The sequence below is a fragment of the Echeneis naucrates genome, chromosome 16 (assembly GCF_900963305.1).
Source record: "Echeneis naucrates chromosome 16, fEcheNa1.1, whole genome shotgun sequence".
In the NCBI taxonomy this organism is placed as follows: Eukaryota; Metazoa; Chordata; class Actinopteri; order Carangiformes; family Echeneidae; genus Echeneis; species Echeneis naucrates.
The window spans coordinates 19,943,921-19,960,395 of record NC_042526.1 but is presented as its reverse complement, the minus strand read 5'-3'; the positions used below and the strand labels follow the sequence as shown (position 1 = coordinate 19,960,395).

Here is a 16,475-nt window from a genome sequence, read left to right as displayed (position 1 = left end):
GAATTTCCTACATTTGCATGTGGCCTGAAACGCACCAGCGCAGTCACGTCAGATTACACAAAACGCTCGTTAACATGGTCAACCCAAGAGTCATCTACTGTTAAAAAAAATCATCCTCACCGCAAAGTCTTTATTCATCTGGGAAAAGCGTAACAATGGCATCGGGCTGCGGCTAAACACAACCTTTGGCCTTTCATCTTTGACACTGTATGTTCACTGCAATAATGGACGTGAGTCATGACCCCCCCCTCATAGCAAGACAGGCCGTATAAGTTCAGCAGAGCAGCCGAGCTTCGCTTCGGTGTCTGTGAAGGGTGAAACCGAGCTATACGACCCCCTGACAAGTAAGTCAACTCAACCTTACTGTGTTTCCGGTAAATGTTAAACAAGAAACTAGCTCCAGCGGCTAGCTAGCTAACTAACTGGCAGCGACGGTACACACGGTGATGTTACACGTGTTTCACATTGTGGCTTCAGAAACGGCAGCGAAACGACATAAATGTCAGATGGACTTATTTAGGCTCTACCACGACAAAACTTTCGAACAGTAAAGACGTTTAAATTGGAGACCGTAACAAGGACCCTTTAGGTTTTTGTGTTGCTGCCGATCATGACTACTGCACAGAAATACCCTGAACTTCACATTCCTCCTGCAAACTCATCAGTTCTGTCAAACTGTTCGTTTAGTGAGAACATGAGATCTGGACACAAAAATGTCTGCTGTAGTACACTTCTTCAATTCCGTGTTAGCAGCGGGTGGCTTTGTTTTTTGCATTCCTCCCTGTGGGCTCTTGCTGGCATGCAGTCGGTCCTCCTACGGATGCGACAAGTCTGTGAGGTCCATCAGGATCTGGCCTGTTTTTTATATGTTATGAAGCGACAAACCACATTCTAGTCAAGGTGTTTGACTAGTCTCCTTGCCACTGTCACAAAGTGCTTGCTTATGGGGGGATCTGTTCAGTCTCTTTAAATCATTTTATAACGAGTTTGGTCTAGACATGCTCTTTATGTAAAGTGCTTTGATGTAACTTTGTTATGATTTGATGCTATACAAATAAACCTGATTTGATTTAGTCAGTTGAATTTTTTTAAGAAAATACGTAAATAAATACAACCCCTGGGGCAGACATGCAGTGAAATGTTACTTCTTTACCCAAAATAAAGTAAAAGTATTTGTGACGTGAAAAAGTTTGCGGAAAGTCAGTATCACCAGCTGGATATAGCACCTGTAGCCAACTAAGATTGTTTCTCTTCCTGATTTGAGTTTTCAAACACTCTCTGCAGATCACTTCTATTTTGGGCACTCCTGCAAAGGCAATACGTTTTAGATCCACCCACAGTGATGTCCAACAACTTCACTGTGTTGCTTTTGTCACAAAAGAATCATAGTTCAGCTCCCATGTGGGGAAACAGAAACTAAACACAACAGTAATTTAGCAGGTCAATAACATGCATTTTATGAATTCACACAGTGCAATATGATTTTAAATATTTTCTTTTGTAACACTGCTCAGTTCAGATTAAAAGCAGAAGGTGATGGTAATGTTAGATTCATCATGTTAAGGTGTTTGAAATGATAAATAGAGGCAGTTGATAGGGAAGCAAGGTCTCTGTGGCCTGACCATCACTTCAGTATGTAACAGTAAATGTGAGTAATAGATATGAACTCACTCCAGGTCAGTCGCTTTATTTATCAGAGTGATTTACTCCTCAGCTAGATAATGGCAACATACGTTCACATTAGTTATACTTTGACATTAAAGAAAGTACCTAATATGTTCCACTTCATTAAATGTGTGAATTTGATTATGTCATTTTCTCTATCACTGTAATATAAATATCTTTGGGATTTTGAACTTTGGTTCAGATAAGATAACTTTGTCAACTAGCATTTTTAAATGATCTTCCATGGATTTTTTAAGTAATCGGATTAATTTAAAAATTCCTGGTAGATCATTGACTGCACCCGCAATTCATCATCTGTATTGTGAGCGCTTCATCAAGGTTTAGTTTATGTTGCACAACACTGTGATTCTATATCATCTTCATTATTGATTCATCTTGTTTTTTTAATGTAGATTTAGATTTTTCCTTTCATAAAATCTTAGAATAATAATGATCATATGATTACATAAGATGTCCTTGAATCAACTTTGATATTTAGAAATGTTTGCTTGAAAATGTTTAATATGGTTTTCATGTTGTGCTTAATTTCCTCTCACTCAATAAACTATGTGTTGAATGATTGCATCAATTTAATCTCTCTTGGTTTCAGGTGTGATGGCAGTTGGAGGGCTGGTGACTGTGGTCATGTGGCTCTAGGGGCCACAGTGCTGCCCTGCCCGGCACTATGCAGCAGAAAGGTGCAATCAAGATTATTGAATGGGAGGACCTGGACAAGAGGAAGTTCTACTCCCTTGGTGTGTTTATGACCTTGACCACCCGGGCCACGGTCTACCCTGCCAGTCTCATCCGAACTCGCCTCCAGGTGCAAAAGGGAAAGGCCCTGTACTCTGGCACCTTTGATGCCTTCTGCAAGATCTTGAGAGCAGAAGGGGTACAAGGGCTGTACCGTGGGTTCATGGTCAACACATTCACCCTCATCTCAGGACAGGCCTATATCACCACCTATGAACTGGTGCGCAAGTATGTGTCTCAGTACTCACCCAGTAACACAGTGAAGTCAGTGGTGGCAGGAGGGGCGGCATCCCTGGTAGCCCAGACCATCACTGTGCCCATCGACGTGGTGTCTCAGCACCTCATGATGCAAGGACAAGGGGAACACCTGACTCGCTTCAAGTCCAAACCTAAAATGATGCTCGCAGCAACAAAGCGCAGACTGACTTTCGGGCAAACACGAGAAATTACGGTGCAGATATTTGCCGCCGATGGATTCAGGGGATTTTACCGTGGCTATGTGGCATCTCTCCTCACATACATCCCAAACAGCGCACTGTGGTGGCCTTTTTATCATTTTTATGCAGGTAAAATCTGATTCATAAGGAAATGTGGCCAAAAAATAGTAACATCAAATACATCTGAAAGGAAACTGTACAAGAAAAAATGTTTTGGGAAAAAATTGTAGCAAAAAAAGCATAAAAAAAACCAAACAAACACAAAAACAGTTGCAAATTTTGATCTTACACTGCCTTCATATCTTTTCTACTTTCAGAGCAGCTGTCCCTTCTAGCACCTAGTGAGTGCCCACACCTGATCCTGCAGGCTTTGGCAGGACCGATGGCAGCAGCAACAGCCTCCACCATCACCAACCCCATGGATGTTGTCCGAGCAAGAGTGCAGGTAAATCCTGAACCTTTATTGGATCAGTACATCACCTACTACTAAACTTGACATTACAGAAACAAACCCTATGCTGATTCCTCTAAATGAGGTCGCTACAGCCACACAGTGTTGATATTTGATCGCTTATTCTTCAGGTGTAAACACATAACATTAATTTCTTCAAGGCTTACGCATCAGAAACAAATGCTGTACAACTGCACTGTGTTCCTCTAAGTTTTGGAAACAAAATTATACCAGACCTACTTGATTTTTGTTGGCAGATATTCAGTAGTAATGATCATGTTTGCATTTCATTTCCACAGAAAAAATGTGTGAGAGAGGGGCAAGGACCAAACAATCATGTTACCAGAAAATATCATATGTAGTTTCGGCCTTCTCTGTATTACCACAATACTCATCTTAATAATGCACAATAATGTGACACCTTTTGTATATTGCACCTGGCCTTGTCATGATTAATTGTGCAGTCCCTATGTCCACAATAGAATTAGATGACAAAATGACTAATTCCAGCACAGTCGATTTTTTTTTTTTAAATAAATCCAACCATGGAGAGACAGGGGGAGAGGACCTGCAGCATAGACCTATGCTGTAGATCCTCCCCTTCTCTCTCCCTGTATCTTGTTGGCATCTCTGCCATTTACGGTGTATTTAAAGGCCTTAAAAACCCTAAAAATACATCAATTTAAAAAAATTATGATAAATTTATTATGATAGATTATGATAGAATTGATTTGAGAAATCCTTGTTGACCTGGGAAGCAGCTGCCTATTAAAATCTCACAACAAACTCCATTTAGTAGCTGTTCTGGAGCTTTCACTCTCCCCAATATAACAGGACATGGACCTTCTGTTGAGGTGTTTTTTATTTATTTATTTATTTCAACTGTTTTATACTTGCTTGTGTGTTGAAGGTGGAGGGACGATCATCGGTCATCGAGACATTCAAGCAGCTGCTGGCAGAGGAAGGTGTCTGGGGGATGACCAAGGGACTGTCGGCCCGCATAATTTCCTCCTTACCCACATCCGTACTCATTGTGGTGGGCTATGAGACTCTGAAGAGATTGAGCCTGCGAGCTGAGCTAATTGAGTCCAGACACTGGTGAAAAGCCCAGCAGGAGTCAGTGTCCTTGCACCAGCTTTGCCCTAGGAGATAATGGCCTGGATCTGTCTCCAGCCTCAGGGTAAACTGCTGCTGCTGCCACAGCTGCCACAAGCCATTCACTGTATGATTAGCACAAGTGTTGATGTTTGTCACCAGCTTAACTCGAGTCGCAGAGTTGATTACCTTATTGTTATATATTTGACAAATCTTATTTTTGTTCCTTTTTGTGAGGCTATTACTGCAAGTATTGAATATTTGAGAAAACAATGTGTTGCAAAGTTAAATAAATTTTTTAAGTGTTTTTTTTTTTATTTTAGCCACTAAAAAATTACCAGAGCCTGCTTCTTATAAGACAGCAGATAATTCAAGTCATTGTTTCAATACTGTAACAACACAAAATGATCTTTTTTTTTTTTGTGACTTGCTATGGAAATAAAGTCAGACTTTTTATTTTTACTGTGCACCCCAGCAGCCTGAGCTCATGTGAACATGGTGCATGTAGAGCGTACTTTCCAGCTGGGTTAAATTTTTAAAATTGAGCTTTACATATAAATTATAGTACGTATTTTAAGAGTGTCTGAGTGTTCATTGTGCTAAAATGTAGAACACACCCTTGCCTTTGTTTGTGCCCTGATGAACACAGGAAAGAGCAGAGGAGAAGAGTTTGATATCCGAGTGCATTCCAGTGAAAGATATTGTGCAAACATCTGCTAACTATCTCCTTTGTTTTGACCTAATTGAAGAGAGATTTAAATTATAACAATGCTGATGAATTGTAAAGAAGAGATGTATTTATCATTTTAAGTGTGAAAAGAGTGAGGTAGATTGTGTTTGGTCTATTTACATAGCATCTTTGTAAATTCAGGTCTGTGTGGTTTGACATTATGTATCTCTAATGTAGCTCTGGCCACTTGTTAAGTCAGTAGTGCAGGTGTAGTGAAGTTTCTATGTGTAGGTACATAGGGCATAGGGTAAAATTGAAGGCTCACAACAGAACAAGAAGCGATGTAGCAGAGAAGATTAACATCCCAATGCTTGAAACTACACCGGCAAAGTGGCAAACCAATCCTTTATTCATGTGTCACTTTATCTGTATATACTATAACTGTTATTTATGCTGTTCAGATGACTCAGGGTGAGGGTTAGGGTTAGGGCAGCACCACACCAGCAGAAGCAACTTAAATCCACAGTGGCCTTCAGGTTTCAGTCAATCGCAGTGTGAAATAGGTCAGTGTTGCCATGTTTGGAGAAATGTAAACACAGCCATTTTACTGTTACAACCAGAGAACCCCATTTCAGTGTGATTTGACACTGTGTTCTTATAAACCTCACTTTCTTTTCAGTTTGTACAACAGTATTCAAGTGATCTAGAAGAACACTTCTTCCAGGATTAAATGGACCATTGAACCTACAGAGTGCTACGCCTGCACTTACCAACTACCTGTTGATAATGTATGTGGATCATTTAAAGTTCAGTTTGAAGATTTAAACAACTTGTGGGTGTTTGAAAAAAGAGATGAATTGTGTATCACTGCTGTAGTTTGTCACGACTATGATGATTTCTTCACAATAAAGATCTCTTTCAAAACTATTAGTGTTAATGCAAGTGTTGTAAGGCTGCAGTACTACAGCTGGACCACTGGATGGCATAATCACACCATCGCTTCATTATCCCCATGCTCTACTTGCATTTCTTTACCAGACAAGAAGATGAAATCTTAAATTAGACTTAAGGCCAGTTATTAATGTCACTGCACAGCTAAAAACTATTCTCTACCAGTATGGTGGTGTCACATCTTCTGCTGCTCTTTGTCCACGTAAGGCCTCCGTACCAAATTGTTTTTAACATTGCATTTATTAAAGAGTAAAGCAGACACCACACACATCCAAAATGACTTACATTTGTGATACATCTTTGGTGCAGCAAAGGTCTTAGTGTAAATATTAAATCATACGTTTGTTAATTATGTTCAACTGAAGTGCCAGTTGTGCTAGGGTTTAACAAAGGAGGTTTGCTCAGAATAAGTTTTCAAGAGTTTCTTAAAGACAGAGGACCGACATGTCTCTTCTAATAGGAATCAGGAGCTGGTTTCACCAACACAAACCACAGACCACAGACCAGAATAAGTCTGGACTAGCATGGCCTTGTTTCCAGGGATGATGAGAGATCACATTCATGGAGGATCACAATGGTCAAGAAGGAAGAATGAATAAAGCATATGGTACCGATCCAGAAGTCTCTCAGCAATATAGTGACTTTAACCTGATTCTACTGACCATGGGTAGCCAGTGTAGACTGATGAATGGAGGAGTGATGTGGCCTTTTGGAGCAAATTGAAGACTAGACAGGTTGCTGCACCTGAAATTATTTCACTGAGCACAAAGGAAGGCCTGCCAGAGAAGCACTGGAGTATCTATAAAACTCTTGACTTTATTTACAACTACATGCCTTGCAAAATTCTGATGCCAAATTGGAAGACAGAAATAAAGCTTATTTTGAATGACTCAAATGATGCACTAAAAATATGCAAGAGAACCAAAAGTACAAAAAAAAAAAAAAAAAAACACTTTTATTTGACCAAAGTTGGCCAGTGCAAAATAATCCATGACATTTAAAATCTGCCCCCCCCCCCTCAATTACCAAGTTATGACTCGAGTCATAACTTGGTAATGATTTGAGTAAACTGATCTGAAGATCCTCCTCCATGCAGCCTGTACTGGATGCCCTTCATCACATGGGGCAGTCGTAGATGTGGATGGCACGGTCGTCTCCAGCTGAGATGATCTTGGAGCCAGTACTGTTGTACTCAACACTCCATACCTGAAGACAACCGGAGCAGAGCAGATATGATTTTCAATAACGCTTTGCATGAGTGACACAGGTTTGCTATCTTGTGTTGAACCTTTACTAAGAGGACAGAAATATAAAACTTTTTTTATATGGAGAAACTTTCACATAATCCAACATTTACAGAAAACATGATTGTTCCTGTGAAATGCTCTTTAAAATTTTGAATACAAAATTCTCAAATTTTCCATCACAAATTATCGCTTAAGTATAAAACTGCATAAAGAAAATAGGTTTCCAAGGTAAACACTGGTGCTCATGGAAGCTGTTAATTTTTTTTTTTTTTTTTTCCAAAAACGCAATAGAAAGCCTTGTTTCATCATAGAAGGAGCAGCACAGAGAGTAGACCGCCAAGAACAAAAGGGTTGAAAAAATGTTCCATACAAATGAAGAAGCAGAAGCAAAACTAGAACCACTAATTGGCTCACAATCACAGAATGATGAGACTCAAAAACAATATAGTAGACTCAACCGACTCTGATCTCCTCTCCGTGGAAATGTGTAATATCAATCAGACGCTTTGTCTGAGAATAGATTAAAAAAACTCCCCACAGACATCTGCAACCGGAGATGTAATGACAGCTGGGATTATTGGTTTTGCCTGAGCAGAAACATCAGACCAGGGTTACGTGAGTGGCCAGCAAATCACATTGGCCATATTGATTTCCAGTGGAAAACAGTGGATGGGTTTTCTCACTTTGAATTTGATGGTAACACACAGTGAAGAGTAGCACTGCCGGATTTGTCACCTGATCTTGGTGGTCAAAGAAAGTGTTGATACATGCTCTGGTGCTGGCGTCCCAAACCTTCACACTCTTGTCAGACGAGCTGGAGGCGGCAGAGCAGACAGAACATTTGACATGTTAAGCAGTTTCCGGTCAGAGTTAAACTTTGTCTTGTTGATCTGCTCGGTTTTTCTTGGCTCTATGTCTGAAATTATGTCTGAAAAACAGCTTCAGATGACAGCAGCTTTGCACAGTGGGAGTGAAAGCATGGGAAAGTAGACACAAGAAACATGCACACTAACTCACTAATGCCATAGTGAGCAAAAACTCTGAACTTCTCCTTTTCTTCAACTTCACAAAATTAGGTGTAATGTTAATGTACCCAAGACAGCCGCAAATCTAATAGAGTTGCAGCTGAACCGGAAGTTGAGATGTAGATTTACCTTGAGACAAAGTGGGTGTCATCTGGGGAGAATGCAACATTAAGAACCCAGGATCCATGGCCGCTCAGTGTACCGGCCAGGTTGGCGTGTTGCCTGCAAAACAAATTTTTTCAAGCAGACCAAAGTTTTTTTGGTCATTCTGTATTCTGTCTGTGTATCTGTGCATATTTCTAACATAGGAACACTGTGGCCACATTTCTTCCTTGTTATGTGTTTGCATATTTTATTTTCTATATATATTGAGCATCTTTGAGATGAATAAAGTTGTATCTTATCTAAAGAAACAGAACTGACATCATGATGAAAAGCAAGCTGCCAGGTGAACTCACACGTCATATATCTTAATGTAGCCGTCGTCAGATGCTGTAACCAAGAGCTGGGAGTCAGGGGAGAAGGTGAGAGATCTGATGGGCATGGCATGACCTGAGGAGGTGAGGGGTGGGGGTTGGGGGGGGAGACAGGGGTGGGGGGAGTGTTCAGAGTATGAATTAAAATTCTAATCTACGGCGTTATGTTATTGTCTTAGTCTTCGATTCAATTTTATTTAAGTTCTAAAAAGATTATCCAAACAATACTTAATATATATTATCATACATTCTAAAAAAAAAAAACAAAACAATTGTTTAGTAAAATTAATTCAACAACTTTTAAGAATTTCCAACTGACATACAAAACAGTGTTTTAACTTTGAATCAAAATACACTATTGACAGAAAAGAGAAATTTAAACCTCTTTGTAATGTAAATAATGCACATCAATATTTGAATCTACCTTCCAGCGTGTGGAGCAGTTTTCCGGTGGCGATGTCAAAGATGTTGATGATTCCATCGATAGCGCCGCTAGCCAAATATTTTCCATCAGGACTCTGAGTAACAAATTAGAATAGAACCTATGAAAGTACAAAAAAAACCTGACCTGCACGGGAAAGTTCAAAAGTTAAAACAAATAGGAACCTTGATGTTAATGACGTGACTGAGGCAAAACAATACTCAAGATGAGTTACTGTGAAGTCAAGGTGGTGAGGTTTCATCTGAGTAAGTCCTCAGAGACGCTGGGTTTGATAGGACACCGCCCATCTGTGCAAAATGACAATTTACGGTTCCTTACATAAGCTATGCTCAGGATGAATTTCCCTCGAGTGTCCAGGGAATATTCTTTCTTGCCACTTTCCACACCAAAGATGTTGACCTTGCCAAGATGGCTTCCTGTCGCGATGTATTTGGAGTCTGGGGAGAAGGCAACCGTCCATGCATCAACTGAGGAGGAGCGAAAGAAACACAAAAGGAAGATCTGACTGATTGTACAGATTCTTTTACCAGGGTTGTCTACAGCAAACTTTATGATTTTTAACGTACTTCTAAAATATTTTTTGATACACATAACTATAAGGAACTCTGACTTCTCTAGCTGTACTAAGGGAAGGAAAAAAAAAAAACTTGTCCTCTGCTGACTGTTAAGTATTATGATGTAAAGCCATAAAAATAAAAAAAATTTTAAACATACAGATGTCTTGTCTGAAAAATGGTATGGTATGTTCAAACAGAGAAGAAAATAATCCATCAATCCCGAAACAACCACTGAGTGAAATGGAGGATCACTTATGGAAGGTGAAATGGTATTTAGATAAAATACAGCTCAGGCCAGAAGGCACAACGGTATAGAAATTTCTGGGTGTGGGGTTCTTCAAAGATAAGAGTGAAAAATAAAAGTTGCAGGCTGGACAACCTGTCCTGTTGTTAGACAAAACTGGCTGACAATTTCCTCTCTGGTCTCTGGTGTTAGTATTGACAAAAAAAGCAAAGAAACAAAACAAAAAAAACTTTAATTGGAGTCTGTAATAAACAATATTCTCACACCTGGAGAATATGATTTATTTACAAGCCATCTCTGTAAAATAATACTGCTTCATTTATGGTCTCTTGTGACATATTTTATTTTCCATCTATCACCAAAAAAGCTGAAGGTCCTCAAACTTGGATTGAACCGAAAAATATTTTTTGATTTTAGTAATATTCTTAAAATCTAACAAGATGTCAAGTCCAACCAACATAATCAAAAGTTTTTTTTCATCCAACATAAAATCTAAAACCTAAAAATACTCAGTTCACTTTGACGCAAAATAATGAGCAGATATTATTTCGCACAACTAAGCTGAAATAATTATGTTTTTTTATGTTATGTTGTATATTATGTTATGTTACAGCTTTCACCGCCTAAACTACAGTCTAAATTTAAGTCAACACTGTCTACAACAGATCTAACAATCTCTGTTCCTATACCTCCAAATGTAAGAAAGGTCTCGCGATCAACCCAGACCTTGGCCTCCTCTTTGTGGATGGGAGTGGGTGCCCTGACCATGAGCCTCCAGCTGGGGAGCCCGCCGTGCACGGTGGACCCAGAGGGCTCCCTGGGGCTCCCTGTGTTCTGGGAGTTGCTGGGGCGTGTTGCTCTGGCAACCAATGATATCATTGTTTCTGTTAATATTGTTGCTGCTGTTGTTTTTGTGTTCACCAACTCCTGTCTTCCCTATTCTGTCTCTGTTCTCTCTTTCTATCCACTCCTAAGCCTCAGCCCAGTAGCTTTACCAATAAACCAATACCATTGCCAATAAAGTTAATCACAGATGGCAACAGGAGGAGTATGTCAGACTCCTTTGCAGAGTAAAACTGTTTCAGCACAACAATGCACCAGGAGCATTTATACTGTCTGCCCTAGCTGCTGAACAGGACAGGTCGGGGGGGGGGGTGAGAGATTAGGCTTTGCATTTTTACTTAGAAAATGAAGGAAATCGCAAACGTCTTTTCTTCTGTCAACTGACTAAACAATTTATAGCCTATTCTGTTCAACTGTCAACATGCTGCTATGGTGTCTTATAGTATAGTATAACAAAATACATGTGGGAATATTGCAGTCAGCTATCACTTGGACACTAGGGTTTCATTTGATAGTTATGTAAATAAGAGGTGAAAAGTAAACAATCATAATGATTTAAAAAAGAAGCAAAACTTCCATTCATTTGCATTTAAAGGACAAATACTTAATAACAATCAAAGAAAAAATTAATTATAAATTTAATCTTTTCTCCCTCAATATATTGCTGCAAAGGTGGACTGAGTCTTTTATTCCATCTCAGCTCCCGTAGCTATTACAACATGAATCTCTTGCTCCTTCTCACACAGGTGAGGTGTGTCAAGAGGTCCATCAAATCATTCCTGCTGTAAGTTGACTGTTCACAGAGCAGAACACAACAACATTCTGCAGGGAGAAGAGCTGCTGCTCCCGACAGGCTGACAATGACATATAGGCATATCAACATATCAGCTATAGTCTAAGGCCCAGGCTTACCTGGTCCAGCATCCATGGACTTGATCTGTTTTCCTGACTCCAGGTCCCAGAGACGGATGTGAGCATCGAGAGAGCTGGAGGCGGCGATGGCTCCGTTGTGACTGATGTCCACTGACACCACACCCAGCTGGTGTCCTTCCAGAGTCCACTGCAGCTCCAGCTTCTCATCTGACCTGTATTAACAATGTGGCACAGAGACATTTTACTCCCATGTGAACCAGGACATCTGGGTTCCATTTCACTGAAACTGCAATACGTGAGCTACAATAATTGTTGGATATGAATAAATCCTTGAAATACTGAAACACGCCCTTTGATGGACTTGTGACCTGTCCAGGATGTACCCCACCCTCGACCAATGTGAAGTGAGATTGGCTCCAGAATCCCCCGCAACAAATTTCCGGGTTGCATGGGATTCTTCGAAGGTGCAAATGCTGAATGAATGAATTAATTAATGTTCTCATACCTCCCTCTGATAGTGTGTTATAAGCCACTTATATATTGATCATAGGGTTCTCTAGATGATAAAAGTCACCTCTATTCTGCCAGTAAGTAATGTATGCCATATTACAGAGTGCAGGCACAGTTGTGCCTTCGAAAAAGGCAGTGCAGCATGCTGTTGCAGTCTGCAGAGGTCACAATCCATACTCTCTCCTCTGAATACTCTGAAAGGCAGCTGATTGGTCGACAGTTAGCAAAATCCAAGAAGTTAGTGGTTGGTATTTATTGTTTAATTGGTCAGAGCAGCAGCATAAAAAAGACCACCAACTCACCATTTCCAGACTTTCACCATATCATCTAGTGATCCAGTGACAATGGTTTCTGACCCATCTGCCTCGCTTTTACCCCACGCTGCTGTCCAGATGGCATCGTCATGTGCTACCAGAGGGGAAAAAAAAATAATAATAAAAAAATAAAGATAAAACGTAGTTAAGCAAAAGTGATATTTCCTAGCAGAACAGAATCTGGTGGCAGGAAAAGTATTTATTTTTGGTCAACAAATCCCATGAACATACCAAAACCTAGAGTTTATTAGTTCGAGTTCATAGCGCATTTGTAGCTTTCAGCTCTAATGCTAGTGGTGCTACTGGAGATGTTCATTCATAAAATTTCGATAGTAAAGGCATTGAATGTGAGATTGACTTAAAAATATGGTTGAAAGGACTTTAATAAGATTAAGAAAAATAACCCAAGTGATCTAACATGTTGGTAGATCGCTTGGTTTATTCAAGTGGTGAGTTAATGAAAGTTTATTTATGCTTTCATTAAATCACCACAATTTCAATCAGATGAAAATCCAGTGGAAATAGTTCTGAATTAGTTATTTACTAAGTTAGAAATGAGGCACATTTTAATATTGTCGCTCACCATGCTCTTGCTTGAAAAGGATGCTGTACTGAAAGCAGAACACAAGTTTACAGTTAATCTCATCCATCCAGGAAACAGAGCCAATATGAAACCAGTGAACTTGTATCTTACTTGGGTGCTCATTATTTTGGTCCAGGAGAGACAGCTAAATTAGTTCAACCTGCAAACAACATTAATGTTTCATTTAGTTCGTTAGAGTGAATGAGCAGACTGAATAAAAATAGGTGTCGTTTGTCTGGGTTACTTTTCACTAGACAAAACAACAACCCACATTCAACTAGAAAACATGTTACTGAGGTTCAGGAATGAGACAGTAAAATCCAAATGTAGCCTGACAATTATTAATGCACCAAAGTGCTGAAACACTGTAGCTAGCGGCGCTTACCCCGGCTAACAGCGCTGCAGCTCTTTCAAAACAAAGTCACGTTTACAGCTTTAACATCAGACTCTCGTTTCTTTAGACGAATGAACTGCAGCAAGTTTAACAACAACAACTTCAATACCTTCAAATGTCTAAATGTGTTTCGCCGAATTTCTGGAGCTCGCTGATTTAAATGTGAAACGCCATGATAACTAATAGCTCTACTTCCGGAGTTTGTCTTCTTCGTTTGGTAATAAAGGGAGTAACACTATCGCCTCCGGTGGATGGTGGCGGAAAAGCAGAGTGAGACCGAACGTTGATCATTATCATTATGATTTAAATGTTGAACTGGATAAAAGGAAGTTATCCACACAGAAATCATAGACAATATAACTACATGCATATGTGTGAAACATATATGAGAATAAAATAAGGAAAAGTTAATCTTATTAGTTAGTAAACTGATGTAATGGAATTATCCATCCAAATTTCTCAAGGGTTTAAGAAGTGTTTTAATTAAATCCCACTTCAAATTCAGTGACATTACATTATATTATTAGGTTTTGTTTCACAGACCAGATAGAAGCAAAAGAACTGAAACACTAAATGTTCCAAATGTTCTCTGCAACACCTCTTCGAAGGTGCCTAAACTGCCACAATATCCTAAATATATGTCTCCAGAGGAGCTTCCTGTATATTTTGACAACAATACTAATGACTTAAAGTAAAACATCTGACACACAGAGGAAGGCAAACATGAGTGTGGGGAATAAGTAGGAAATTGCCCCAATATTTTGACCATAATGAGGAAGATGAGAGAGGGCCTATTTAAAACAGTGCATGACTTTGTGTGTGTGTGTGTGTTTGCACGTGTGCATGTGAGAGACAGAGAGAGCCTGGTGGGATTTTTTGAGACCCCCAGATAATTGTACTTTTAGCCATTTGCAGTTCCTGTAGCAGATATTTTGAATAATATATAATCCCTTAGAATATAGCCAAGCCCCGCATCCTCACTCATCATTTTTGACATTTCAGTAAATGCATCAGAAAACCATTCTTCATTTAACCCCATAGAAATCTAGGGCTGGAAGAAGCACAGAGGGACTAGTTTTCAAAAGAAATCCAGGTTTATACAGTTGTGCAATGAAAATGTTTATTATTGATCAAAGTCAAAGTAAAAACCAACGGATCCTTATATGCTTATGAAACCATAGTCAACCATAGTCTTGCACTCCAGTTGAACTCTGATCTTTTTGTATAATATTATAATTTTACTATTGATGGTTGGTTTAAAGCCTTGGTAAAACATACAACATAGTGCAGCAGACAGATATAAGGAACTGGTGAAAGATACTGACTGGGCAAGCTGGGCATAGCTGTATCTAAGAAACGGCCGTGTATTGTATCAACACATCATTGAGATCCTGCCAGCAAAATTGTTCACCAAAACTCAAGTTCACATGCACCTGCATTCACAAGTTCTTGAATTATCAAGGCTAGCAAACACTTTAACGTAGATTAAAGCTGAAGTGTTTACTGATGTTTTTATCAGCTATTGGGAAGAAAGCACGAGTATACAAGCACTGAAAAATATCACGTTATGGCATGTTTTCCAAATTATGAATGCAATAAATCTAGATCTGTTGCATGCAATTGTACATTTTATCTTGTTAGTCCTGCTGGCAGCAGTGACAATTATGCTGCTATTTGTAGCCACGTGATTAATTTGTGTTTTCAGGGAAATAATGGTGGGTAATGAGCCTGACAATATTGCATTAGCAGCGGCATGCTGAAAGTATGTCTGTTTTGTCTTGTTTATTCATACTTGTACTCGTATGAAGACATGAAGAGATGAAGAGAGATGAAGATTGGAAAAACCTAAGCTATGAAAAACAGAAATAAAAACAAAATCAAAGCTTTGGTATAGCTTTGTCTCTCAAAGGTTTTTACCTTTTACCTTACCTTTTTGATTCATATCAAACATCATGCCAGTTGCATCACAATGACTACTCTTCTGGTCACTGTTTAGTCGAAATGCTTATGTTGTCAAAACGAGTTAAACTTGGGGTACATTTTAGATGACAATGATGAAAAATGCACAAGGCCATACTTCCCATAAAATGCAAGCAGTCCAGTTTCAGAGTACAGTGCGCACAGTTGAATCACAATTCTGTTCTCTCTATGAGATGTTTCCATGACTGATGAGGCTGTGAATGACAATATGCCACAATTGTGGCCCTTACTTCACCTGCCTCTATGCTTGTCCTCCTCTACCTCTTCTTCTGTTTCAATCTATCAATTTACAATATACTACAATACACATTTACAAGAAATATCTCGTGGAAAATATACCCAACAGATGATGCAAAGTGGTTAAAAAAAATTTTGCAGCAGTATATAATCTTTTTCTTTCACTATTGTCTTAGACATTTAGCACTTCCTATCAGTTTTTTTTTTCCAAAATCAATGATTGTGATGTTTTGTTTGTGGTGTTCTGCCCTTATATTATGTTCAGGAAACTTGATCAAAGTCATCTGAATCAAGTACCTCTGTAATTCTGCTCCTTATTTTAGGAATAGGTTGGGGGAAAAAGACAAATGGGAAAAGGCTGTAAAAAGTCCTTAAACATGTCAGCCCCTTATTTAATCTTCATCTTCCCCTTATGGCTTTTAAATGTTCAGGACTGTCTGATTATAGGACCTGAGAAACTGTGTGAGTGGAAGAGACAGAACTAGAAACTATAATTTCTAAGTGTCCATTTCTAAGAAGGGTGAGCCATTTTAATCTCCTGGATGGAAATTATTTTTGATCTGACAATTGTTTAGAATAGCCTTGTGAAATATTGCAGTTTAGGTCAGTGCATTATATCAAAAATATATACTTACATGAACAGCTTTGATAATTTATGTTGATGCATTGACTGCAGGTCTTTTCTTCCTTTTCTTCTTCTTCTTTTTCTTCAGCTTGCTTGAAGTTGA

General features: G+C 39.1%; 2 protein-coding genes across 3 annotated transcripts; one reads left to right on the top strand and one right to left on the bottom strand.

Annotated features, from left to right (window-relative positions):
- Positions 1-64: 64 nt before the first annotated feature.
- Positions 65-5,976, top strand: slc25a44a (solute carrier family 25 member 44a). The gene is made up of 4 exons (XM_029523248.1): positions 65-344; positions 2,276-2,984; positions 3,173-3,300; positions 4,217-5,976. The coding sequence occupies exons 2-4, from the start codon at positions 2,351-2,353 to the stop codon at positions 4,406-4,408; spliced, it is 954 nt and encodes a 317-aa protein (XP_029379108.1). The 5' UTR covers positions 65-344; positions 2,276-2,350; the 3' UTR covers positions 4,409-5,976.
- Positions 5,977-6,252: 276 nt separating this feature from the next.
- Positions 6,253-13,736, bottom strand: skic8 (SKI8 subunit of superkiller complex). 2 transcript variants are annotated; one of them, XM_029522804.1, is made up of 11 exons: positions 13,640-13,736; positions 13,248-13,296; positions 13,137-13,164; positions 12,542-12,647; positions 11,769-11,941; positions 9,531-9,679; positions 9,195-9,288; positions 8,753-8,846; positions 8,424-8,516; positions 8,005-8,083; positions 6,253-7,228 (listed from the first exon to the last, which is right to left on the bottom strand). In XM_029522804.1, the coding sequence occupies exons 2-11, from the start codon at positions 13,257-13,259 to the stop codon at positions 7,139-7,141; spliced, it is 918 nt and encodes a 305-aa protein (XP_029378664.1). In that variant the 5' UTR covers positions 13,260-13,296; positions 13,640-13,736; the 3' UTR covers positions 6,253-7,138. The 2 variants fall into 2 exon arrangements, with proteins under 2 accessions (XP_029378664.1, XP_029378665.1); XM_029522805.1 differs by having other exon boundaries at positions 13,522-13,663.
- Between the last annotated feature and the right edge of the window lie 2,739 nt (positions 13,737-16,475).